The 26,969-nt window shown below is 43.6% G+C and overlaps 1 protein-coding gene across 3 annotated transcripts in view; it reads right to left on the reverse strand.

Annotated features, from left to right (window-relative positions):
• Positions 1-26,969, reverse strand: part of CRHR2 (corticotropin releasing hormone receptor 2) — a 250,887-nt gene that overhangs the window by 55,690 nt on the left and 168,228 nt on the right. For all 3 annotated transcript variants that reach the window (XM_074946387.1, XM_074946385.1, XM_074946386.1), the window contains 4 exons: positions 24,749-24,866; positions 22,438-22,591; positions 18,646-18,706; positions 10,929-11,001 (listed from right to left, as the gene is read on the reverse strand). In XM_074946387.1, the coding sequence (XP_074802488.1) occupies positions 10,929-11,001; positions 18,646-18,706; positions 22,438-22,591; positions 24,749-24,866 (406 nt within the window). The remainder of the gene's footprint in view (positions 1-10,928; positions 11,002-18,645; positions 18,707-22,437; positions 22,592-24,748; positions 24,867-26,969) is intronic.

A 26,969-nucleotide genomic window follows, 5' to 3' on the forward strand; every position in this document is an offset into this window, starting at 1 on the left:
CTTGTTGCCAAGAAGGCCAACAGCATATTGGGCTGCATTAGTAGGAGCATTGCCAGCAGATCGAGGGAAGTGATTATTCCCCTCTGTTCGGCACTGGTGAGGACACACCTGGAGTACTGTATCCAGTTTTGGTCCCCCTACCACAGAAGGGATGTGGAAAAAATTGGAGAGTCCAGTGGAGGGCAATGAAAATGATTAGGGTCTGGGGCACATGACTTACGAGGAGAGGCTAAGGGAACTGGGCTTATTTAGTCTGCAGAAGACAAGAGTGAGGGGGGATTTGATAGCAGTCATCAACTACCTAAAGGGGGGTTCCAAAGAGGATGGAGCTCAGCTGTTCTCAGTGGTGGCAGATGACAGAACAAGGAGCAATGGTCTCAGGTTGCAGTTGGGGAGGTCTAGGTTGGATATTAGGAAAAACTATTTCACTAGGAGGGTGGTGAAGCACTGGAATGGGTTACCTATGGAGGTGGTGGAATCTCCTTCCTTAGAGGTTTTTAAGGTCAGGCTTGACAGAGCCTTGGCTGGGATGATTTAGTTGGTGTTGGTCCTGCTTTGAGCAGGGGATTGGACTAGATGACCTCCTGAGGTCTCTTCCAACCCTAATATTCTATGATTCTGTGACTCAACTGGCAAGCATGTTAAGAAATATATTTTAAATTCCAAGACAACGCACCCTCATATCTTGAGCAAATGAAGGTGCAGCTGTGGCCTCTTATGTAATTAACAAAGATGGCGAGTTTTTCTCACCTAATTTCCTAAAATGTATCAAACTTTCTCAGCTATACAATGAAATTAGTCTTGTATTCACCTGGGCCTTAATTAGAGCTCTAATACAGGCCAATGAGAAGAGCCCAATTTGCAGGAATACCCGAGCGCTATCTAGCGTGGCGCTTCCCAGATTCATGGTCTGGATGGTGGCCAGGCTGGCCTCTGACTCAGTTTAGAGCAGTCTCAGGGCTGTTCTAAATTTCAGCCAGCTGCAATGGACACCAAGGGACTATTATGGCAACGAGAGTAGGCAGTCTAGCTGCATCCCCACTTCCCTGGCTATGCCCCAACATGCTGATAGATGCGAGGGGTTATTCCACTCACTGTCTGCTGCACAGGGCATTCCACAGGCAATTTACAGCCCTTTTACACTTAGGGTGACCACCTTTGTTGGATGGAGTTCAGGGAAAACCACATGAAAAACAAGAGACAATGCTTTATTTTAAGCGACATGTCTGTGGGCTGGCTTGTGTTGTAGTGATTAGGTTGACAAGAGTGGTGAATCTGTGCTGGGGCAGAGAGGCTGTAGCTTCCAAAGCGTTCAGGTAGTCCTGATGAACTCTAGACTCTGCACAGGGGATTTTTGTGTAGCTTCGAATGCCTCTTCTCTAGTTGAGGCTTTGAGTAAGCAATCATCCCGATAGGGGACTATTATAACTGCTTGTTTGTGGAGGTGAGCTGCCACAACCGCAGGGACTTTTGAGAATACCCGTGGAGCTGTATATAAGCCGAAAGTGAGTAGTTTGTACTGCAGATGATCTGTTCCCAGAACAAATCTGAGAAACCTCCTGAGTGAGGGATGTATCATTATGTGGAAATATGTATCCTGGAGGTTGAGGGCTGAGAACCAGTCCCCTTGTTCTAGGGCTGGAATGATCATTGTTAGACTGACCATCCTGAATCGCTGGGTCTTCACAAATTTGTTGAGTCTTCTTAAGTCAAGAATGGGCCTCCATCTTCCATTTTTTTCTGGGTTAGAATATAATGGGAGTAGAAACGCTTCCCTTTGTGTTGTGCTGGTACTGGTTCTACTGCACCTAGGTGTTTGGGATGGTTTACCTCCTGTCGCAGTAGGTGTTCATGAGAAAGGTCCCTGAAGAGGGACAGAGATAAATTGGATGGAATAGTCAATCTCGATGATTTCTAATACCCATTTGTGTGATGTGATATTTCACCACACTGGGTGGAATGGAGTCAGATGGTCTCTGTTAGGATATAGATATTCAGGCCTGTCTGCAAAGGCCTGTAGTTTAAGAATTTAGGTGTATTCTTATCACTTGGCTAGTTCTAGAGGTATAAAAGAAAGAATCAAAATCACTGTCTGCTGGTGTAAGGGCCTTCTCTTACTGTGACAGTTTGAGGCCCTGTTCTTAGGCTAAGGCCTTCGGCTAAGCAGCAGAGGCAGCCATAAGCTAGGAAGCGACCGGTCACCTCCTCACATTCCAAACTAGTCACATTGAAATAAGGTGCTATTGGGCTGTTAGGCACTATCAGGACAGGACTGTATTCCTATCACCTCCAGAGAAAGGGAAGTGCCTAGAAAATGTAAAAGGAAACTTAGTTTGATAGCATCCTGTCTGGCAAGAACTCACTTATCAATAGCTGGGATGTGAAATCCTCACTTCTGTATTGTCTTGTCATTATAGTTCCCACTTTGCTATTGTTTGTCTGTATAATCTCTGTCTGGTTCTGTGATTGTTCCTGTCTGCTGTATAATTAATTTTGCTGGGGGTAAACTAATTAAGGTGGTGGGATATAATTGGTTACATAATCATATTACAATATGTTAGGATTGGTTAGTTAAATTTCAGGAAAATGATTGGTTAAGGTATAGCTAAGCAGAACTCAAGTTTTACTATATAATCTGTAGTCAATGAGGAAGTGAGTGGGCATGGGTGGGAGGGGATGGGTGTGTGGTGGGGGGATGGGAACAGGGAATGGGGGTGCGGAAATTGGAATCATGTTTTGCTAAAGGGGGAAATGGGAACAGGGAATGGGGGTAAGGAAATTGGAATCATGTTTGGCTAAGGGCAGGAATGGGAACAGGGACACAGGTGTAAGGCTCTGTGGTGTCAGAGCTGGGAAGGAGGATACTAAGGAAGGAAACTGGAATCATGCTTGCTGGAAGTTCACCCCAATAAACATCGAATTGTTTGCACCTTTGGACTTCGGGTATTGTTGCTCTCTGTTCATGCGAGAAGGACCAGGGAAGTAAGTGGGTGAAGGAATAAGCCCCCTAACAGTCTCCAAATGGATGGATGGCGTCGGATGGGTCCAAAAATAGAAAAAGTAGGAAATGTGTCATGTCTCGACCCTGTTGTTTAGATGGAAGTTGTTGAGATGTCGAGGGCTGAGAAAGGAGTGTTCTCCATCTTGCAGGTCTCTGCCTCTGCGGGTCATACTGCCTATGAGGTTGGGTGTAAGGCACAGATCTAGATCCTTCCATCAAGTAATCCTTCCCCTGTTTGTTGTTTTGTGTAGGCATGTATATACCCAAGAATCTCAGAGTCACCCTGGAGTCCATCAATGTGTGAAGGGATTCATATGTTTTGGCTGCAAACAGCTGGAGGCCTTCAAACAGGAGGTTCTCGACAGTTGATTGTACATCTTTGGGGAAACCCAAGAGGCGGAGCCAGGAAGCTTCTCCCATTACTATGGCTGTGGCAACGGAGCGTGCTGCCATGTCTGTGAAGTTCAGTGAAGCTTGTAAAGCTATGCGAGCTAGGAGTTGACCCTTGGATATGAAAGCTTTAAATTGTTCCTTTTTGTCCTCAGGTATGTGTTCAGTAAAGTCAGAGATTTCTGAGTAATTGGAATGATTGTATTTGGCCATAAATTCTTCATAGTGTGCAATCCTGAACTGTAGGTTGCTGAAGAAAAAGCTTTATGACCAAAAAGGTCTAATCTCTTCCAGTGCTTGTCATATGGGGTGGATCTGGAATGGTGTTGTCTGCCCTGCTCATTCACGGCCTCTACCACCAGAGAGTTTGGCATAGGGTGTGAAAATAGAAATTCCATCCCCTTGGAAGGGACATAGTATTTTTTATCCACTCTTTTGCAGGTGGGCGGAATTGTTGCTGGGGTCTGCCAGATGGTCTTGACTCGGTCCATAAGGGCCTCGTTTATTGGGAGGGCAATGGAAGAGATTGAAGTCTGGAAGATGTCCAACAACTTATGCTAGGACTCAGCAACCTCTTCCAGCAGAATCTCCAGTGATGGTGGGGATGTGATAGTTTCTTCTGGAGAGGAGGATGGAAAATTGGCAGCTGGCATGACTTCCTGATCCAAAGTCTCCTCCAGTTCCTCAACTGCCTCTTCTGGATGTTCAGAGGGTCCAGGTACAGAGGGGGATGGAGAATGTCTCAACCTCTTCCTGGATTGGGAAATTTAGGATAGTGTTGGCAATATGCTGCCCATCGGTCCCAATAAGGTCACTGTGGGAATGGCATTGGTGACAGCATCCATGGGTGTCAGTACCATTCTTGAGTTTCAGGTCTGGGATGGCATTCATGTTGCTTTAGTGGACCTGGTTTGGTAGTTGTGTGGATAGGCGAGAAGTGATGGGAGAAGTAGATTTCCCCTTCATCCTCCTCCTCCTTGTCGTTGGATAAAGGATGAGCTGATCTGGGTGGTGTGGTAAGTTGGCACGGTACCGAGCATGCTGGAGTGAGGTCAGTACTGGGGAGTGGAGATTCCAGTGCCAAGGAGACTAAAAAGTCTTTACGTTGGAGAAATTGCTGTGGTACCGAGAGCACTGATACTGAGGAGGGTGTTATTGGCAGTACCGGTGCCTTTACCGTGGTTGCTGGTGCCAAGGACCGTGTGCTATGCGCTATAGAGGCAGAAGGTGGCACCATAGATTGTAGTGCTGACAAGCTGATCGGTGGGGCATGTTTGAGCGGCTCAGGCAGTACCGAAGCAGGGATGCTAGGTTTCCATTTTGTGCCTTTTTCCGAGCCAACCTGCTTATGGTCTTTGGCTCGCACGGTACCCGTGATGCAGGATGGTCTTGCTACCTCAGAGGTGGACAGTCTCAGTACGGTCGGTTCTGATGGGGTCTGACAGGTCGGGGAACATCTCTTTTTGACAGGTTCCAAGAAGAGGAGGTCAGAGCCTGTTTCTTTGTCACCGTTTTGGAGGAGTGCTTCTTCCTCAGAGAGTGATGGGGACCCTCTGTCAGATGCCGCCATTGGAGACCGTTATCCAGGAGGGGTTCGTGATCCCAAATTGGACACCGGGCGCAGAGACTTCTCCACCATGAGGAGTTTTAGCTATAGGCCCCTTGCTGTCCTGGCACGGGTCTTCAGATTGTGGCAGTGGGAGTACTTTTTGGTGTGTGTGTCTCACCAAGGCAGTGAACACACTGTGAATGCCTGTCAGAAACGGGAAGTGATGACCGGCAAGTGAGGCAACGGTTAAAATCCAGGGAGCCAGGCATGCCTCTTAGAATAGGGTTTCTTCCATGAGGGAAGGTAACTATACTGCACTAAGGGGTATCCTAATAACTGAAACTTAAATTCATAAGAATTTTTTTTAAAGAAATAGATAAATGGGGAAGAGATAGGGTAGTTAACTATTAATTAACTAACGAGTTCTCTAAAGTTAAAGCTAGACTAAAGATAAAGATAAAGAGGTGCTGCCAATTGCTCCGTTCAAGCTGAGGGTGGTAGAGACGGATCTGAGGGAGGACTGGTCTCATAGCACTATGTAACTCCCTGAGGTAGCACGGGACGGGGACAGCGCATGGGCAAACCAATGAGGCACTGCTACTAAAAATGTCCGATTACAAGAGCAGGGGCGCAGATTCACCTAAAGTGGAGCACCCACAGGGAGCCTCCTCGTAGAAGAACCTGCTATTTTGCGCTCTACTTGACCATCCCAGGTTTCGTGTTTGCAGCAGGGTGCAGCGTACGTGGGAGAGCAACTTGCTAACGGTCAATCAAATGAGCATGGAAAAGTCAGAAATGTAACGTTAAATCGTAATAATATCTTTAGTTCTTTTATGGCACTTTTCCTCTGTCGACCACAGAGCAATTTATGAAGGAGGACAAGCTTCATCACAGAAGAAGAAACTGAGTCACAAAGAGATGAAGTGACTTGCCCTAAAGTCAGCAAAAGAAGTAGGAACTTAGGTCTCCAGACTCCCAGAGCAGTGTGCTATCCACACGACCACCCTGCCTCCCAAACACTTATTGATTTGTTTTTACATCAAGCATATAATTGTGCCAAAAAGCACCAGGGAGATGGTATAAAAATCCATGGTGTTGGAGAGGTTTATACTCAGTTAAGATTGAGCCAGAGTGTAACACCAGAAGGAACCACTGGATAGTTTAGTCTGACCTCCTGTATGTCACAGGCCACCACCACCACCCAGTAGCTGCACACTAAACCCGACAACCTAAATTAAACCAAAGTATCACAGCCCACAGGAGACTAGACTATTATGTACCACAGGCAGGGAATAGGAGGGACCGAGGTGCACCAGTGCCCAAAGCCACTGCAATAGCAGGGAAATAATTAAGCGAGCTATACCCAGTTAATCCTGGCAAGTGACCCACACCCACATGCTGCAGAGGAAGGCACAAAAACAAATCAACCAACCAACCAACCCACCCCAGGGTCACTGCCAATCTGACCTGGGAGAAAATTCCTTCCTGACCCCACATATGGTGATCAATTAGACCCCGAACATGTGAGCAAGAACCAGCTAGCCAAACACCTGAGAGTGAGAATGTTCAGTACCATCTCAGAGCTCCAGCCTACCTCACCCAGTGTCTCAACTCCAGCTGTGGCCATCTCCCATGCTTCAGAGGAAGGAGATTAAAAAGAAAACAAGAAAAAGAATACATGTGGGGGGAGAGGGAAATCCCCTGATCCCTGCAGGTGACCAGCTGAAATCCTGAAGCATGAGCTTTTAGGAACATAAGACAAACCTTAAAAGAATCCCAGGCTTGTTGAGCCCTCCCCCTACCACCACAAGCAATCCCATTATACAGTCGCACCCATGAATTTGTCCAGCTCTCTCAAATGAATTAAGTTGTTTACCCCCCACAGCTCCTATTGGGAGGCTGTTCCAGAACCTCACTCCTCTGCTGGTTAGAAACCTTCCAATCTCCAGCCTGAATTTGTTCATTGCCAGTTTGGCGCACTTGGTTTTGTGCCAATATTGTCTTTTAGCTTAACTAGCTCTTCACCCCCGCTAAACAAGCCAAGCTTTTCCAGTCTCCATTCATAAAATAGGCCCGCCATTCCTCTGGTCATCCTAGTAGTTCTTCTCTGAACCTTTTCCAGTGTGAATTCAACTTTCTTGAACATGGGTGACCAGAATGCCACACAACATTCCAAATGAGGTCTTACCAGTGTTGTGCACAATGGCATTAATACTTCCCTCTCTTCTTGCCTGATACATTCTAGGATTGCATTTGCCTTTTTCACAGCCACACTACATTACTAGTGGCTCATAGTCATCTTGTGATCAGTCCACACACCCTCTGTGTCTCCTCCTCTGTGACTTTCAACGGATAAACCCCCACCTTGTAGCAGAATTTTTTATTATTAGACCCTAAGTGCATGACTTTGGGCTATTGAATTTCATCCAGTTTCTGTCACTTCAACCTTCAAGGCCATCCAGATCTTCCTGTAGAACATTCCTATCTTCCTCTGTATGGATGATACTTTCCACCATGGTATCATCAGCAATACTCCTACTTTTTGTGCCAAGGTCGTTAATAAAAATATTGAACAACACTGGTCTCAAGAATGATCCTTCAACTTCACTAATAACCTCCCTCGAGTCCTACAATTCACCTTTCACCACAACCCATTGCCATCTTTCCTTTAGCCAGCTCCTTCTCCACCTTACAGTTCTTGTACTGACCCCCATCTTCCCTAATTTAACTAATAATTTCCCATGTGCTACTGTGTCAGATGCTTAACTGAAGTCCAAATATATGAGATCTACTACACTCCCTTATCTAAAAACAAACAAACAAAAACCGCAACACTTGTGAGCTTTAGTTATCACTTGATTAGACATCTGTAAATGCAGTGGAATAACTAATGACTTAATTGCTTAATTACCAGCTGAAAACTCAATTTTAAACTTCCTATTACATCTGCCATTTTATAATTATCCACTTTGTACTTGCCAAAGGCTACTAAACAAACCATACGCAATAGCAACAAAATAGACTGCACTTATGTAGTTGCTTTCATCAGAGGATCTCAGAGTGCTTTACAAATGGCAAGTAAGTATATTTTATATAGGGGATGGAGACAAGAGGTGTCAATCTTCTAATTGTCACAAGCCCAAGGCATTGATCCTACAATTGACTACATGTGGACAAACTTCAGAGGGGCTCTGCACAGGCCAAGATGTGCATCTGCACATAGTCAGCTGCAAGATCATGACCCATCTGAGCATTTACAAATGCTGTCAAAGTAAAGATAATAAAATGTCACAATCTCAGTTTAAGACACTTTGTCCAGTGCCATGCTTCAGCTACAAAGACACATTAGCTTATTCTGCATTGCCTGAGAGATGCTAATTAGAGAAGGTTGACATTTATCTAACAAAACTTTTGTTGTTGTTGAAAAATGGACTTCTCTAAATGGAAATAATTTGCAAAAAAAAAGAGAAGTGTTATTACTGGACAGGAGAAGCGCGATGTTACGAACACCACTCTGATGAATGAAAAAACAGTAAAAATAAAAACCACATAGCGAAAGTGATGTCAGTGAACAACAAATTGGCATCTCTTCATATTCCGATGCCCTCCATGCATTGGAAATTGCTTTGCACTGGTCTGAAGGACAAGGAGAAAGTGATGCAGTGCACCATACAGTAACTTAAGCACCGCATCTACTATAATTTTGAGATGTTCATAACACTGAGAAATTAATAAAATTGAACTCCTCGATCAGTTCATAAAACGGGGGCTCTACTGTATGGAAGTGTGTCAAGTTTTTGTGATTTTGGGTGTTATTTCTCCAATAGAAATTTTTAATCAAAATTGTTCATTAATCAGAAAGCTGATTTTCAGTAAAGGAAAAATGTGAACATTTGGAAAAAGTTCTCAAAACTGCTAGTCGGCTAGCAGCTCCCATTGTGACTTCTACGGCCAGATTTTCAAAAGAGCTTGGTATGCTGGATGGGAAAATATGGCCACAAATGTTGCAGTGAGAGCTTTGAGGCACTGAACACTTGCAGCAACTTCTGCTAAGTTTTGACATTTTCCATTTAACAAAAAACAGAGTTTTGGTAAGTAAAAATGTTGATAAACATTTCTATTAAAACACTCAAAAAAGTCATGAGAAATCAAAAATTTATAATGCCAACAACAAATGGAGGGGGAGGGAGAACTTTGTTTTTTAAAAAAGGCATTTTCCAAAAGAACTTAGCTACTTTGTTTCAGTGTCTCAATGGGAGCTGAGAGACCTTGGCAGGAACTGGATTTTCACAGGAAATGCTGCAATTTTGACTATTTTTCCCATCCAGGAATGGAACAAAACCAAAAGTTTCATTATTTTCCACATGATCAAATTCGGAAAACATTTAGTTCTTTATTTTGACTTTTTAACAAAACTTGACTTTTTATATAAAAACAACAAATTTTGTTTCAAAACAATAAATCAAAAAGGTCCATTTTGAAAACACTGAAACTGGATGCTTTTCACATTATTGGAGTGTTTCATTTCAGTTTTTTAAAACAAAATGTTGTCTAAATGGACACAGTTTTAAAAGTTTCGATTTCCCCCAAACCAGCATTTTTTGTTAAAAACCGTTTAAACTAAAAATTTCGGAGCAGCTCTAAAGGTGCGCTCCCTAGAAACTCTGGCCCAATGTGTCTACAGTGTGTTGATACCCCAGTTACAACTAAGTGGGAAATATAATGTGTACACTGTTTGCATAAATAACATGAGGAAACCTGAACAGGACACGGACAGCCACCTGAGCTAGAGAAAGTCATTTCAGGGAGATTAATTGATACTTTATTGAGTATAAAAACATATTGATGGGTGTCCAGAGACGACTGGAGAGAATTTCTGATATTCTTTGCCCCTCAGGGAACGGCCACACTGCAATCAAGGAAGTAAGGGGGGTGACTGACGGTCAAGTGAGCTTAAAACTAGCTAGTTCAGGTACAGGTAGCAGTGAAGCCATGGCAGCATGAAGTTTAGCATAGGTTGTACAAGCCTGCTTGGAACCCTGGGTAGTTACTCTGGCAGCTAACCCATGCTGAAACAGCCTGCTGCAGCTTCACTGCTGTTGGTACCCGAACTAGCTAGATCAAACCTAGCTCAGGTATGTCTACCCGAGCTGCGATCACACCCTATGACTGGAATGTAGACATACCCTCCAATCTTAACAGCAATATACTGACCTTCATCACCTACACTGCAGTGTGGCTTAAGCAGCACACGGCGCCCACACGTGACCAGTCACATAGTTCTAAGTGCGTATTCCTGCTCCCGCGGGATAGGTTCATTACAGACACAACTGCCACAGCGTGAAGATGCAAGAACTTAGCATTTAACTGATGGACACAAACGAGGGGCTAGATTCATCATGGCTGGCACAGGCAGGTGCCAGCTGCATCTCTTGGAACCATCCAGGCAACCTGTGCATAAAGCGGAATTTTCTCCCAGCACAGGGCAGGTGGAATTTCCATGGAGGGCCGCACGGAAGCCCCACCCCAGGAGGTGTAGCCGGGATGTGATGAAACTGCACATCACTGTTACCCTGGCTATGCCCCCTTCCCGTCCAGTGCCACCTAGCCCCATGCGCATGTGGAGGAGGGGAGGAGAGATTGTTCTATTTTTGTCAGGCAGGACTCAACCCTGTTTGCACCAGCTGCTGCATAAACCAAGGCTAACAGCAGCTAAAGGTCTGCAGGTAGGAAGCACTGTAAGGCAGCAACAAACTAGCCTGTTAACACTACATTGGGCTCTTCATTAACCAATCAGGTGCCAGCTCACAGCACGTTACCTAATGCAACTGCCTTCGGAGCTCTCTTCTGAAACCCTCAGATCATTTCCCCAGGTTTTGTTCACGTGTTGTTTTGTTTTAGTTAATTACACGTGGAAGACAGCAGGTGCCTATAAGATCATTTCATTATTGCCAGTAGCCATCCTCTTAGTCCCACGCACAGTCTTACCAGAAGAACGAGGATCACTGGGCCTTGATATATGTAATCTATGTACTTCCCGGGTTCCTTTCCAAACCAGCATCTGTAAGAGAAAAACTACGGTTTACAAATGTTAATGCATATCCCATATTCAGATTATGTACACCTTAGGGAGTTATTCACTTATACCCCTGAAATGCTTTTGTGTTTAATTACATAGCCAACATGCAATTGAGCCACTTTTCTCCTCTCAAAGCTTTCATTGGACACAGATCCAAGACCCAGTTTTTGCTGAGTGTAGCCAAGTCATGTTCCCGCTCAGTTTCTAGCTGCCAATCCTATAAACATTTGCCTGGAAACATGAGAATGTTTCGAGATCAGCTATACAGGAGGATGAGCATCCTTAATGCAGGTGCAGAACTTATGCTGCAAATTGTAACCCGCTATGTCAGAAAGAGGGCTCTTCCTTTGAATGAAACCTCCTGCCCCCTGAACTTTCTAATGCAGTGCTCACAAATGATTCAAGGAAAGTCTGTTTATGCAAAGGCCTCTAAATCCACAGGGAGACTTTTCCAAACCCTGTTTGTGTGTAAACGGGGAATCCATCCCATGGGCCTTGAACAGGCAAGGTTTCCAACCACAGAGCGCAACAAAGAGATACTCATTTAAAGCTAGCTGGTCTGACAAGCATTCTCATCCAATATAATCCCAGGGAAATTCACTGAACTTCAGTTAAAAGGCAATGGGAGTTAACAGAAGTTCAATAAACCAGAGTCACGTACTGCAGAGTTGTTGCAGAGGTTTTATTTTGTCATCATTTCTGTTATATGATTATGTGACAGGATTGCCTTAGATAGCAAGGGACTGGTCTCAATGACCCAGGAGCTCACTTCCAATCCGATGTTAACGACGAACAACTCATTTCTTTCTCTGATACATGGCAAACTAAACCTGTGCTTTCATACTGCCATGTTCTGGCTTTTGCGTATACCTTTTAGTGGATGGAATCCAAGTAGCCCAGTTCCTGTTTCCAGTGACTAACGTACAAGAGGATATGACATCTTGAACCCTGACCTCAATATGCTACCAGCCCTTTAAGGTCTCCTACATGGGTAACGGGAGTTTGTAACCCAGGTCAAGTGATGTGTTCTTTTTGGAGTTCAGAGTTATGACTTCTATTCCCTTTTGCTATAGTGATTTCATAGATGGCCACATTGTCAATTGGTGTATGGCCATGGTGCATTGCAACATCTGATTATATGTAAAGCACAGACAATGTGCTTGGTGCTACCCAAGACATAAAAATAAAGACATTCCCAGCCCACAAGGAGTTTACAATCTAGATGACAGAGACAGATCCAGGTTGGGGCCCCAATCATATAGTACAAAACAGTCATATAGTAAATAACAATCTCTACAATGCATCTTGGCAGGGAGTTAGACTAGATGGCCCTTGTGGTCCCTTCTAACCCTGTGGTTCTATGATTCTACCCTGAGGAGCTCATAGTCTAGGAGACAAGAAAGAAATAACAGGCAAATGAGACAAATGACTGGGTTTGAAGGAAAGCATGGTTCAAGCAGAATTACTTTAAGACCTGCAGTGGCAAAAAAAATCTTCTCTAATATGGGGGAGGCCTGCTAATGACTCCTAGGCCAAGAGAATATATTTGTCGATGGCACAGCATTCGTGGCACCCATCGAGAAGAACATTTTCTTATTAGAGAAACATTACAAAATGTAACAGGTGAGATAGTTCTCAAACGCCAGAATTCATGCTGTCCTACAATTACTTGCCTTTTCTCAGCTTGATATCCATAATAAAATCAGATTGAATGAGATCATTTTGAATCATTTGCACTAAGTTGTCTGATAAGTTATTAAAATATTATTCCTGGTTGCACACAATATAGCTTTGTGCAACCTGATAACTACTTGAAAAAACATTTCCAAAATTTGACACTGAGAGAAGCAATTGGAAAGAGCTGTTTCTTGCTGCCCAAATTATTATCCAACTGGAAGTGAGACCTCCCACTCCCCTCAAAAAGGACATGGAAGAGAAAAAGAATGACTTGCTGGAGCAGTGTGGGGACAGAGAAGGGTATTGTGGGATATATCAAAGAAAGGAAACATAAGAGTTTCAGAAAAAGAAAAGGCGTACTTGTGGCACCTTAGAGACTAACCAATTTATTTGAGCATGAGCTTTCATGAGCTACAGCTCACTTCATCGGATGCATACTGTGGAAACTGCAGAAGACATTATATACACAGAGACCATGAAACAATACCTCCTCCCACGCCACTCTCCTGCTGGTAATAGCTTATCTAAAGTGATCATCAAGTTGGGCCATTTCCAGCACACATCCAGGTTTTCTCACCCTCCGCCCCCCCCCCACACAAACTCACTCTCCTGCTGGTAATAGCCCATCCAAAGTGACCACTCTCTTTACAATGTGTATGATAATCAAGGTGGGCCATTTCCAGCACAAATCCAGGTTTTCTCACCCCCCCCACCCCCCTCCAAAAACCACACACACAAACTCACTCTCCTGCTGGTAATAGCTTATCCAAAGTGACCACTCTCCTTACAACGTGTATGAAAATCAAGGTGGGCCATTTCCAGCACAAATCCAGGTTTTCTCACCCCCCACACACACAAACTCACTCTCCTGCTGGCAATAGCTCATCCAAACTGACCACTCTCCTTACAGTGTGTATGATAATCAAGGTGGGCCATTTCCAGCATAAATCCAAGTTTAACCAGAACGTCTGGGGGGGGGGAGGGGGGAGGAAAAAACAAGGGGAAATAGGCTACCTTGCATAATGACTTAGCCACTCCCAGTCTCTATTTAAGCCTAAATTAATAGCATCCAATTTGCAAATGAATTCCAATTCAGCAGTTTCTCGCTGGACTCTGGATTTGAAGTTTTTTTGTTGTAAGATAGCGACCTTCATGTCTCTGATTGCGTGACCAGAGAGATTGAAGTGTTCTCCGACTGGTTTATGAATGTTATAATTCTTGACATCTGATTTGTGTCCATTTATTCTTTTACGTAGAGACTGTCCAGTTTGACCAATGTACATGGCAGAGGGGCATTGCTGGCACATGATGGCATATATCACATTGGTGGATGTGCAGGTGAACGAGCCTCTGATAGTGTGGCTGATGTTATTAGGCCCTGTGATGGTGTTCCCTGAATAGATATGTGGGCACAGTTGGCAACGGGCTTTGTTGCAAGGATAGGTTCCTGGGTTAGTGGTTCTGTTGTGTGGTATGTGATTGTTGGTGAGTATTTGCTTCAGGTTGGGGGGCTGTCTGTAGGCAAGGACTGGCCTGTCTCCCAAGATTTGTGAGAGTGTTGGGTCATCCTTCAGGATAGGTTGTAGATCCTTAATAATGCGTTGGAGGGATTTTAGTTGGGGGCTGAAGGTGACGGCTAGTGGCGTTCTGTTATTTTCTTTGTTAGGCCTGTCCTGTAGTAGGTGACTTCTGGGAACTCTTCTGGCTCTATCAATCTGTTTCTTCACTTCCGCAGGTGGTTATTGTAGTTGTAAGAATGCTTGATAGAGATCTTGTAGGTGTTTGTCTCTGTCTGAGGGGTTGGAGCAAATGCGGTTGCACCGCAGAGCTTGGCTGTAGACGATGGATCGTGCGGTGTGGTCAGGGTGAAAGCTGGAGGCATGTAGTTAGGAATAGCGGTCAGTAGGTTTCCGGTATAGGGTGGTGTTTATGTGACCATTGTTTATTAGCACTGTAGTGTCCAGGAAGTGGATCTCTTGTGTGGACTGGATCAGGCTGAGGTTGATGGTGGGATGGAAATTGTTGAAATCATGGTGGAATTCCTCAAGGGCTTCTTTTCCATGGGTCCAGATGATGAAGATGTCATCAATATAGCGCAAGTAGAGTAGGGGCGTTAGGGGACGAGAGCTGAGGAAGCGTTGTTCTAAGTCAGCCATAAAAATGTTGGCCTACTGTGGGGCCATGCGGGTAGCCATAGCAGTGCTGCTGATCTGAAGGTATACATTGTCCCCAAATGTAAAATAGTTATGGGTAAGGACAAAGTCACAAAGTTCAGCGACCAGGTTAGCCGTGACATTATCGGGGATAGTGTTCTTGACGGCTTGTAGTCCATCTTTGTGTGGAATGTTGGTGTAGAGGGCTTCTACATCCATAGTGGCCAGGATGGTGTTATCAGGAAGATCACCGATGGATTGTAGTTTCCTCAGGAAGTCAGTGGTGTCTCGAAGGTAGCTGGGAGTGCTGGTAGCGTAGGGCCTGAGGAGGGAGTCTACATAGCCAGACAATCCTGCTGTCAGGGTGCCAATGCCTGAGATGATGGGGCGCCCAGGATTTCCAGGTTTATGGATCTTGGGTAGTAGACAGAATATCCCAGGTCAGGGTTCCAGGGGTGTGTCTGTGCGGATTTGATCTTGTGCTTTTTCAGGAAGTTTCTTGAGCAAATGCTGTAGTTGCTTTTGGTAACTCTCAGTGGGATCATAGGGTAATGGCTTGTAGAAAGTGGTGTTGGAGAGCTGCCGAGCAGCCTCTTGTTCATATTCCGACCTATTCATGATGACAACAGCACCTCCTTTGTCAGCCTTTTTGATTATGATGTCAGAGTTGTTTCTGAGGCTGTGGATGGCATTGTGTTCTGCCAAACTAAGAGTTTCAGTGAAGCTGCCAGGACCTGGAGGAGTTTGGGGAACCTACCAAGGAAAAAGAACTGAACTGTCTGAGACCTTCGGGAAAGGACCTTTTGGAAAGCAGACTGTGCTAATTAAGGAATCCCAGTGGGATTAATAATGAGTTTGACTGAGGCATATGAAGGAACTCAAAGACCAAGGAGCAGCCTGTGGAGAGCCAGCAGCTAATGCCCTGAGATTTTGGGGGAAGAAGTTATTGTCGATGCAACTGGTCCAGTTCTTTGGAACCAATACATCTATTCTAGTGTAGAATTCATATTTCATAGAATAAAAGCATTATCTACACCGAGGTAGTATCTAGGAGCCCCAGTCACGGACCAGGACCCCTCTGTGATAGGTGCTGTGAAAAAACAGAACAAAAAGACAATCCCTGCCCCAAAGAATTTATAACTAAGTAGATATCAGGTGGCATATAGCAATGCAACTGATATAATTCAGTGACCTAGATTTTCTTCCTTTATCTACATTAATTTTCACCTTTAAATCCAAACTAAGGCCCCAATCCTGAAATGAAAGCCACATAGCTTTTTTTTTTACAACAAACAAACAACCCACCCTGGAACCTCCATCTCCTAATCCCAGGAAAGTTATTATTTTGTTGATTTGGGTTTTTCGATAGGGTGTGTATGGCAATTATATCTGTAGTGGAGAGCCATGAAAAAACTGCTAAAACGACATATGCATTCCACCCATTCCCCGCCTCCTTCCAGCCTCCTCCAAGAACAAACAAAAGCTTTTTCAATGTCGGGGAGGACAAGCCATTGAAGTAGATCTCGTTAGGATGAAAGAAATTGGAACACCTGCACACTGAATAATACTAATTAATATTCCCTCATGCTTCCCTGATAGAACTTTACATAACTCAAATATCACTGTCCTTTCATCATTGTTAATGAGACTTTTATTACTGCTCTTATCCTTACAGATTGTCTATCTCTGAAATTGCTATAGAAGTAGCTCTTCATCACTTGATTGTTTTTACATGGTGCATAAAGTACTTCTCTTCTGGAGGGCAGCCAGATTCTACCACAGAGCTAACCACTGGACAAGATGTTCTCAATAATCCTAAATTAGACTTTTCCCTATATTGATCAAAGGCTCTAATGCAGGTGAAATCAGGAGCTTTTCATTTGGTTTTATGGAATCATTCATTATTTAAGCATATCTGTTCTTCCTTGCGGCTGCAATCTTCTTGATTTTATCATCTTTAGAGCTATACAGCTTGAACTACAAAAGTACTTCCAGTCTGCCTTGGTTGTATTTCAAATTGCTTACCCAAACTAACAGCAATATGGTCACATTTTGTCCTTGACTTTGAACAGTCCATAGGAACTTTTGGAGATTCCCCCCCCCCCCCCCCCGCCCATCTGAATATTTTTGGAGGCTGCTGTTTGTTCTCTAGTTCACATTTGAATTTGGTTTGTTAGGTTAGATCACATGGGAGAAGTCACATGTTATTTCTGCATGTCTGAATAGGCTGAGCACATCCCATGTGATCATAAGTGTCAGCCTGGCTTGGCAGAGCTGATTCCACTTAGTTTCTCAGAAACAAGAATCAAGTTTTACTCTTAGCCTTACATTGGCACAGATTTATGTAGTTCACATTTCAGCCATTATTTCTGTATCTTTTCGGCACATGGAAAGACTTCTGGAGCCGTCACGAACAGAATTGAGTCTGGACATTTGGGCTGACTCATCCAGAAGGAGTTAGAGTTAAGTAGATTTTTGATTAAAAACGTTTTGATCTGTGCTTTAATTTTTCTGTTTAGTAGGCGTTATTAGATATACCACCTGATTAAACAAACGTAATGTCCTAGAAAATGTGTGCATATTTATAGCAATCAGCAAAGCACTGGCAAACAATTCATCTCTTGCTTTTGTTTTAGTTCATTAAGGTATGCTAAGTCTTATCCTGCCTATAACATTAATATAAATGTGAAGAATAGAACAGCTTTATTCCCTTATCAGATATTCATTTCTATGAGCTTTATTGTATCTGTATGATTGTATGGGTAAGATCTTCTGGAGAACAGCACCCGTGGTACACCTGATATCTCAGTCTCTGATAGAGTGCAGAAGTTCACGTATCCTCGGCCTCTCTGATGAGTGCCTGACATTACAAAATATTTCACGCTCCAGCTCATAAGCATTTCCGGATACTAGTAGGGTGGGCAGATGACTGGATGCTTTGCCATCTTGCCCAATATGAAATCATTTGGCACTGATCTCAAAAGTCTGTTCATGGGGCATAGCAGGCTGTGCAAGGTTATTGTACGCCAGTGCAAATGTGAATGGAAGCTAGCTATATCGGGGTGCAAGAAAGGCTAAGCACTACGTATCATCCTCCATGCCTAGTGATACTAATGAAACCCCCTTGTGTGGCCACTGCCTTATCTGCTAGCATACGGGGCAAAAAGGAATGGAGCATGGGCAGGGAATGGGTGCGTCTGTGAGGACAAGGAGCTTAAGCATGATCCCTATTTGTTAATGCAGCCGAATTATTCCTGCTACTTGGCGGCTCTGTACAATTGCTCTCAATGTAAAATCAGATTCCCTTGTGCTTCATGCTCTGCCCGTCACATTTTACCTTGTCCTTATATGGAGAACACCTGCGCTGCGCGGGATCAAAGCCAGTATGTGGGCCCTTTGTTTAATATGATGAAGCTGCAATACTACGAAGACTGTTCTTGGAAGCTTTACAACCCAGTTCTGTGATCTCAAGAGGCCAAATCCTTCACTCAGTAATTTTTAACCCAGTCCCACTGAAGGAGTTTTGCCTGAATAAAAGCTATTCAGGAAGGATTTGGGGATTTGGTCCAGGAGTTTTAGATAAGCCTTTGAACTTTGGGGTGTTCACTCAAGCTGAGCTTGGAACTTTTTGAAGTTGTCAGTTCTGAAGATCAATGGGAATGAGACAGCCATATCTGTTAGTTTTCCATAGTCTATGTAACTTTTAGCACAATTTCTTCCGGCATTGGATATGTCTATGCTGTCTGGTATCTTGTTTATGTAGACCCACATAAATAAAATCGTTAACATTACTTACTGTTCATTTTCATAATAGAGCTTGCCAATGGCCCAGGCAACAATGATTGGGCAAGGAATACCTAAAAAAAAAAAAAAAAAAAAAAAAAAAAGATCAAAAGTCACAATCCACACACACAGAACACTGTCAGTCAGTGTGTGTGTTTTGGGGGCGGGGAGTATAAGAAATGACGTTGACACTTGCCTTTGGCCATGGGCTATAGACCTCATACATCTGCTAACTAGTTTTATGTAAAAGAAATAGAAGTCCTAACAAGACGAGATCTTTTCACAGCTTTAGTGCCATTGTTCTATAAGAGGCAGATTATTAAAACAATTACAGAAAAATTAAAAAGCTACTTAAGAAATAGCAGGAGATTCTGGATGAATCACAAACCATTTTCTTCATTCCGCACAATACCTTAAAGGCAGGTTGAGCTTTCTGGGGGGTTTATTTTCTGAGTTGTATTACCAGGTTGCAGTCTCCTTATGGTTCTGCTGCACCATATGGATTGGGTGGGAAGTTCTAAAATTAACCATCCCAAGGTAGAGGCAATGTGGAGGAATTCTCTCGAGGTTTAACTCTTGACCAGTTCAGATGTTATTCTGGCAGTCTCTGAAGAATGCAATTTCTCCCAGCTCCACTGGTGTGTTCCATGACCTCCAACACACCATGTGTCCTGTTGGTGGCTTTTTTAAAATAAATGATTCTGAAATCCCATTAAGCCCACGTGTTTGATTTGCATGTCTTTCTCCCACTAACCTGGAATGCATTAAGGCAGATGCACCATTGCTCACTGGGAATTTAATCTCCTTGCATGTGGCTGGTACATCTGTAAGCTTCCTGTCCCTGCCGTGCTGTTGCCTCTGCTTTCACTCCTACTAAGTGGGCCAGATCCTCATCCTCACAATGTTTATTTTGTGCCAGTCCCTTGGCATAAGCTGCTGAGTAGCTGGCTGGTGGAGAATTCCCATCACATAGAGGGAATTCCAAGGAGGTGTAGAGTCAGTGTAGTCAGCTCTGTGCCACTCCCCTCCCAAAGCAGATTCCCAGGGAAAAGGGAACGTAGCTGAAGCATCCTGTGCTCCAGTGACCCCTTGGTTCCAGGAAAGATTCTTGGAGGAGCTGGCACAGTTTACAGCAGCTCTGCGGCTCCTCTGACCTATGCGGGACAAGGAGGGGACAAAAAGAGCTGCAATATCAGAGGAGCTAGCAGCTGATTTGTGACCCTTCTTATGCTCAGCTGAACCCAGCACTTAGTGGGAGCAACTCAGAACCCAGCCCAGTAACATGGCTGGACCACAGTAATGTCATGCTGGGATTAGCTCTCCTCTCACTCCCACTCACCTCATGTGTCCATGCTCCCTGAGATTCCAGAGAGTGAACTCTGGAGTCACACCCGTGTAAGGGAGAGTAGAATCAGGAGCATTTTCCAACCCGATTTGTACATTGCTTTCAAATGGGCCTCTCTCAGTGTTGTCAAACATCTCTGGTAAATCAGGCAAAAAGGCATCTCCAGGGCCACCCAGTGTGCTCGCTACCAGGTCAGCTTTGCATTGCACTCCAGGTCAGCCTTTCCAAGGCAAAGCATGTTCTTAATTCCCATTGAAGTGAATGGGATTCAGGTACATGCTTATGTGCTTTGCTGAATTGAGGTCTATAGCTCCACATTGACCTTCAAAATCCTGAGATTTCAGTAGACTGGGGCCAATGTAGAGCGACATTGTAGCGTAGACTCTGCAGTGGAGGTCAGCAGGGGTGGGATTAAGGTACACACGTAAAGATCAAACTATGCTTTGGGCTGTGATTCTGGGGATCTGCCCTGCCCTCCTGCGAAGACAGATTCTCCTTGTTCAATGACTCAAGAAGACATCGTGTTTTCCGTTGTCATGGGGATGGGATGGAAGCGTACATGCCCTTGTTGCTGGATAAGGACCTTTCTCTATTCCTGGCGAAAGATCAGAGATCAGAGAACTGTGGAGATCAGAGAACTGGACGTGAGATTTGCCGGAGGCGAAGCAGAGAGTAGGGCAGAGTGACTGGCACAGGAAAGGATCTAAAAGGGTGAGAGGAAGGGTGTGCTCCATATGTGGCACTTGCGCAGTTACAGGCAGAGACCAAGACGTCTCAGGACTACAGTCATGGACCAGGCAAGCTACTTGGACCTGTGATCTGGTCACAAAGCGGTCAGGGCACTGCTTGATCAGCAGTATGGGTGGGGTAGGAGAATTGGCAGTGGCCAGGCCACCTCATGCGCTGGCCAGCACAGCTGAGCTGGGGGTAGTAATTTAATTAGGACACCCGTAGATTACTAATTCCTGGGAACAAGCCAGGAGCCACATTTCCTTCCCCGTGCATCTCCTGGGGTTGCACAGGCACATGCCACCCTTTATTAAAGGCTGTGTTTTAGAAAGACAATCTAGCCCCTAGTGACCTCAAATGCAGCTGCAACGTTGTTCCTGCACAGAAAGAGGCCCAATTAACTCCATGCTGAAATGTTTTTCCTTGTGTCTGATTTGTTGTGTCTGTCTTAAGGCTGTAAGGGCCTGTGTCATAAATATAAAGGGAAGGGTAACCACCTTTCTGTATACAATGCTATAAAATCCCTCCTGGCCAGAGGCAAAATCCTTTCACCTGTAAAGGGTTAAGAAGCTAAGATAACCTCGCTGGCACCTGACCAAAATGGCCAATGAGGGGACAAGATTCTTTCAAATATGGAGGCAGGGGGAAAAGGCTTTTGTCTGTCTGTCTGTGTAATACTTTTGCCGGGAACAGATCAAGGATGCAAGCCTCCCAACTCCTGTAAAGTTAGTAAGTAATCTAGCTAGAAAATGCTAGAAATTTTCTTTTGTTTTTTTGGCTTGTAAAATTCTCTCTGCTGAAGGAAATGTGTATTCCTGTTTTTGTGTCTTTTTGTAACTTAAGGTTTTGCCTAAAGGGATTCTCTATGTTTTAAATCTAATTACCCTGCAAAGTATTTACCATCCTGATTTTACAGAGGTGATTCTTTTACCTTTTTCTTTAAATAAAATTCTTTTAAGAACCTGATTAATTTTTCATTGTTCTTAAGATCCTAGGGTTTGGGTCTGTGTTCACCTATACCAATTGGTGAGGATATTATTATCAAGCCTTCCCCAGGAAAGGGGGTGTAGGGCTTAGGGGGATATTTTGGGGGAAGACGTCTCCCTGTTCTTTGTTTAAATCACTTGGTGGTGGCAGCGTATCAGGGTTTTAACTAAGCTGGTTCCCAAGGCAAGAAAGAAATCTGTGCCTTGGGGAACTTTTAATCTAAGCTGGTAAGAATAAGCTTAGGGGGTCTTTCATGCAGGTCCCCACATCTGTACCCTAAAGTTCAGAGTGGGGAAGAAACCTGAACAGCCCGTAAGGTCAGGGACAATGTCTCCTGTTTCCTACACACTGAAGAGACAATTTAGGGACGGTTGATCAACCTGAAGCAACACCACTGTGAACTGCTGAAACCTGAAACTGCTGAGTCATGCACATAGCACCTGATGCTCCTGCCTTAACCTTAGCCACAGTTGGGAATAAAATCACAATGATCCAAGTGAAAGACGCAGACCTCAGCCATAACCTTTCACGCATTGGCCCGTGTTGAGCTGTGTCATTAAAGTATATTTAAATATAAACATTTAACTCAACCTGCTCTGATATTTGCATTTGTTAAATGGGGTGAGATCTGAATGACACAAATATCACTTTTCCCGGATTTTTGTGTGTGTCAATCTTGGTTATATCACTTCTTTAACACTGACAGTCATATAGTACAGTAGTTTTAAAGCACACAGCACTTACACCATCCTATGAAGAGGAAGACCCATTTCCTCAGCTTATCTGTGGAGTAAGTCATCACTATCGCAGTGTGTAAATAGCAGCCTTCCACAAACATCCAGAAAAAATTGGTCACCACAAAATAATTGTAGATCGTTGTAATACACCGACACCAGGGCTGGAACAAAAATATACGAGTGCATTTTAAACCCTGGGTGATTTGTTGTTTTTAAATCACTCAGCATCGGACGAACTCTACTCCCATGAAGTCAAAATTCAAATTCCAAAAACAGAAGGGACCATTGTGATCACTGAGTCTGACCTCCTGTCTAACACAGTGCAGAGAACGGCCCCAAAATAATTCCTAGAGCAAATCTTTTAGAAAAACATCCAATTTTGATTTAAAAATTGTCTAAAAAAGAATCCATCACAACTGTTTGTAAGTTGTTCCAACGGTTAATTACTCTCACCATTAAAAATGTACATCTTAGTTCCAACCTGAATTTGTCTCACTTTAACTTCCAGCCATTGGATTGTATGGTACCTTTCTCTGCTAGATTGAAGAGATTATTAAATATTTGTTCCCCATGTTGGAGTTATAGACGGTAATCAACTCACCCTTTAACCCTCTTCGTTAAGTTAAATAGATTGAGTTGTTTGAGTTTATTAATATAAAAGTATGGTTTCTCATCTTTTAAACATTTGTGTGTCTCTTCTTTGAACCATCTCCAATATATCAACATCCTTCTTGATTTGTGGGCCCCAAAACTGCACACAGGATTCCAGCAGTGGTCCCACCAGTGCCAAATACAGAGGTAAAATAACTTCTCTACTCCCACTTGATACTCCCCTCTTTATGAATCCAAGAATTGCATTTTCTCTTTTGGCCACAGCATCACACTGGGAGCTCATGTTCAGCCGATTATCCTCGATGACCCCCAGAACTTTTTCATTGTCACTGCTTCCCAGGATAGAGTCCCTCATCCTGTAAGTATGGCCTACATTCTTTCTTCTGAGATGTGTATATTCACCCACATTAAACACATTGTTTGCTTGAGCCCAGCTTATCAAGTGATCCAGATCACTCTCTATCAGTGACCAGTCCTCTTTGTTTTTACCACTTCCCCCAATTTTTATGTCATCTGCAAACTTTATTTTATGTTTTCTTCCAGATCATTCATAAAAATTTTAAATGGCATAGAGCCAAGAACTGACCCCTGCGGGACCCCACTAGAAATACACCTGTTTGATGATGATTCCCTATTTATAATTATGTTTTGAGGCCTATCATTTAGCTAGTTTTTAATCCATTTAATGTGTGCCATGTTAATTTTATCTTTCTAGTTTTTTTAATCACAATGTCAGAAGTATCCAGTGAAATGCTTTCCAGCAGTCTAAGTATATTATACCAACACTGTTACCTTTATCAACCAAACTTGTAGTCTCATCAAAGAGATGTTGACTGGCATCAATAATATTGCCCTCCTTTCATTCTATATTAATCAGGTCCCACATCAGCTGCTCCATGATCTTGCCTGGGATCCCCATCAGACTGACAAGCCTATAATTCCCTGGGTCATCCTGTTTACTCTTTTTAAATATTGGCACATTATTTTTCTTCCAGGATTCCAGAACTTTTCCAGTATTCCAAGCCTTACTGTAACATGGGGAGAATGATACCAACCTCCTTTATAAAGCACTTTGATGAAAATCCCCATAAAAGAGCTACACATTATTATCATTCAAGGGCTCAGTACTCCTACTGTTGTTCACGTTGAATGACTCCTAACTCTGCAATCATCCCATTGATTCCAATGGTTAAAGTCCTTCTCAAAGTCAGTCACGAGAAGAGAATCAGGCCCCGAATGACCAAGCTGATAAATGTCACATCACTTACGGTCATGACAATGTCTGAATTTAATGCAGATTTTTGCATGAGCCAGGGTATGAGATAATTTGCTAAAGACACAGGAGTAAATACAAAACCAGTTTACTCATTAGAGGCATCAATGCTTCGATATAATGGGATAGACAGATGGACAGGGTATACTGGTCTCCATAATCTGTTTTCAATGCACTAAATTGTATTACATTCCCTTAGACCATAATGCACTATATGAAGTTACTGAACATGCAAAGGTAACCAACAGTGGAAAGATATGAATATTTGTCTAATCAACACAAATTTTTTATGCACTCAATCTTTTTAAAGTTATTTTAAGGGTGCAGAGAGCATATGGATACTACCCTCTGTAGTATTTTTATACATGTAAATAAATAATTCAGATTTTTACCTATACCCATGACAAGTGGATACCATAGCCACATCACATACCTCATTGCTTTCATGTATGTTATGATCAATCATCTGAAGCAGGAACCACATCACATTCCTCAGTATGAACGTGGTGATCAGGTTCCAGTGGATAATATTTCGCAGGCATCTGATGCTCCTAACGGGGGAAAGGGGCAAAGATGTGAGTTATTATACAATGCCCACCACAAATCTTCATTGTTTGTCTTTGGTAAGTTGTGGCATGTGTCGTAGCACATTTGCATTAATCCTGCTTCAGCTAGGGGGTGGACTTCTTGAGATCCCTTCCAGTGAAACATGTCTATGATTCTATATGAAAACTACCGAGGGAAGTACAAAATGCAAAGCCATTTGAATTGCTGGCCAATGGAAATAATTCAAACAAATTAAAGAATCAGTTGAACAAACACAAGCTACTTGCCTTTATTTTTTGAGGCCCTCCACAGCCTATCCCAAGCTACCTATCACTTCTCACATGCTACTGAAACATTGATTCCTGCCTCTGATCAGCAACAATGCCAGCCTTCAATGCTCACTTGTTAAACCTTCAAACAAACATCTTTGTGCTTTCTCCCATGCTGTGTCTCAGGCTTGGGAGGAGCTCCCCAGAATCATCCACAAAGCCACCTCATTTCCACCTTAAAATCCTCCTTAAAACTCCTTTCCCAAGATGCCTACAACAAAAAACCCGACAATGGTTAGTTAGACAGCTGGGGTGCTAAGACCACTCCCTATGATGCCCACCAGTGTCATCTCATTTTCCTTGTGCTCTTCTGTCTGCCAGCCTGTATCCACCTGTTGATTGTCTCTGGGCTGGTCTAAACTGGAACTTACATGAGCATAGCTATGTGTCTCCAGGATGTGAAAAAATCCGCACCCCTGAGAGACGCAGCTATTCTGACCTAACCCCCTGGTGTAGACAATACTAGGTCAATGGAAGAATTCTTCCATTGACCTAGCTACCGCCTCTCAGTCTGGTAGATTACCTACACTGATGGGACAACCCCTCCCAGCGGCATACATAGTGTCTACACTAAAGTGCTACATTTGCACAGCTGTGCCAGTGTAGCCATTTAAGTGTAGACATACTCTTATACTTAGATTGCAAGCTCTTCTGGTCAGGGAATGTCTTTGTTCTGTTTGTACAGTGCCTAGCACAGAGGGGTCCCAGTCCACAACTGGGGCTATCCGACACACCGACAAAAACATAAAATAGTGAGACTTCTCCCCTCTCTATTTTCAAAACACATCCTGTTAAGAAAGGATGCGTACTGAATGACAGGTTGATGCAAGGATCTGTAGAGAGAGAAAGCATGAGTGGGAATGCCTGGAATTGTAGTGCGGTGGGGAAGACGGAGAAAGCAAGCACCCACATTAACACAAGAAACAAACAATGTGTGGAGACTTCCATTTTTTTCTGGTAAACTCTTCGCTCTTACCTCATCCTCCCCACCTGCCTGTCCACTTTGTCCACCTGCTGCCTCTCAGACCATAAAGTAGAGTCAATGTAGTCAGCTCTGTGCCCCAGACCATAAAGTTCTGGGGCAAAGACTATCCTTGTGAGTAGCATACTGAATCCCTGATCCTTTCTCTTCCTGGGTGCTAGCCCAGTACAAATCATAACGAACTAACTAAACAATATCATCAAGAGTGCATGAGCGTGATTAAGGCCCTGATCATGCCTAACTTTAACCACGCTGAGTCACTCCAATGACATCAAAAGGGCCACTCACATGCTTTAAGTTGAGCATGTGAACAAGAATTTAGCAACAGCTGGGCCTTAACAAGACTGAGAATGCATTTCGGGGGATGGGGTTTCAGTAGCATGTGTTGCACACTCACTTTCTGCTGGAGTATGTCGCAGTTAGGATCTTTACAGAACCTGCTGTGTATTTAGAGTGACAAACGTTTTTAAAAGCAGCACAGACTTTTAAAATATATTTATGCAAGACACAAGCTGGGGCGCTGAATATTTTTATTCCTTTATTGGCGGCATGACGTTTATGTCCCCAGAGGTTCAGAAGCACTGGCATTTTTAAAAATCCAAACACTGCTCCATGGAAAGTCACAGGAGCGGAAAGACAATGCAACATGCATAGCCAGGGGCAGAAACAGATGAGAAATAACAGTGACCAATTAGCACGAGGTAGCAAGCATCAGGGGAATAAATAGATTGTATAGAGATGCAGGGCAGAAAAACAGAAAGTGAATGAAGTAAAGTCAACCACAATAATACAGAGGG

This window comes from Natator depressus, chromosome 2, assembly GCF_965152275.1.
Source record: "Natator depressus isolate rNatDep1 chromosome 2, rNatDep2.hap1, whole genome shotgun sequence".
Taxonomy (NCBI): domain Eukaryota; kingdom Metazoa; phylum Chordata; order Testudines; family Cheloniidae; genus Natator; species Natator depressus.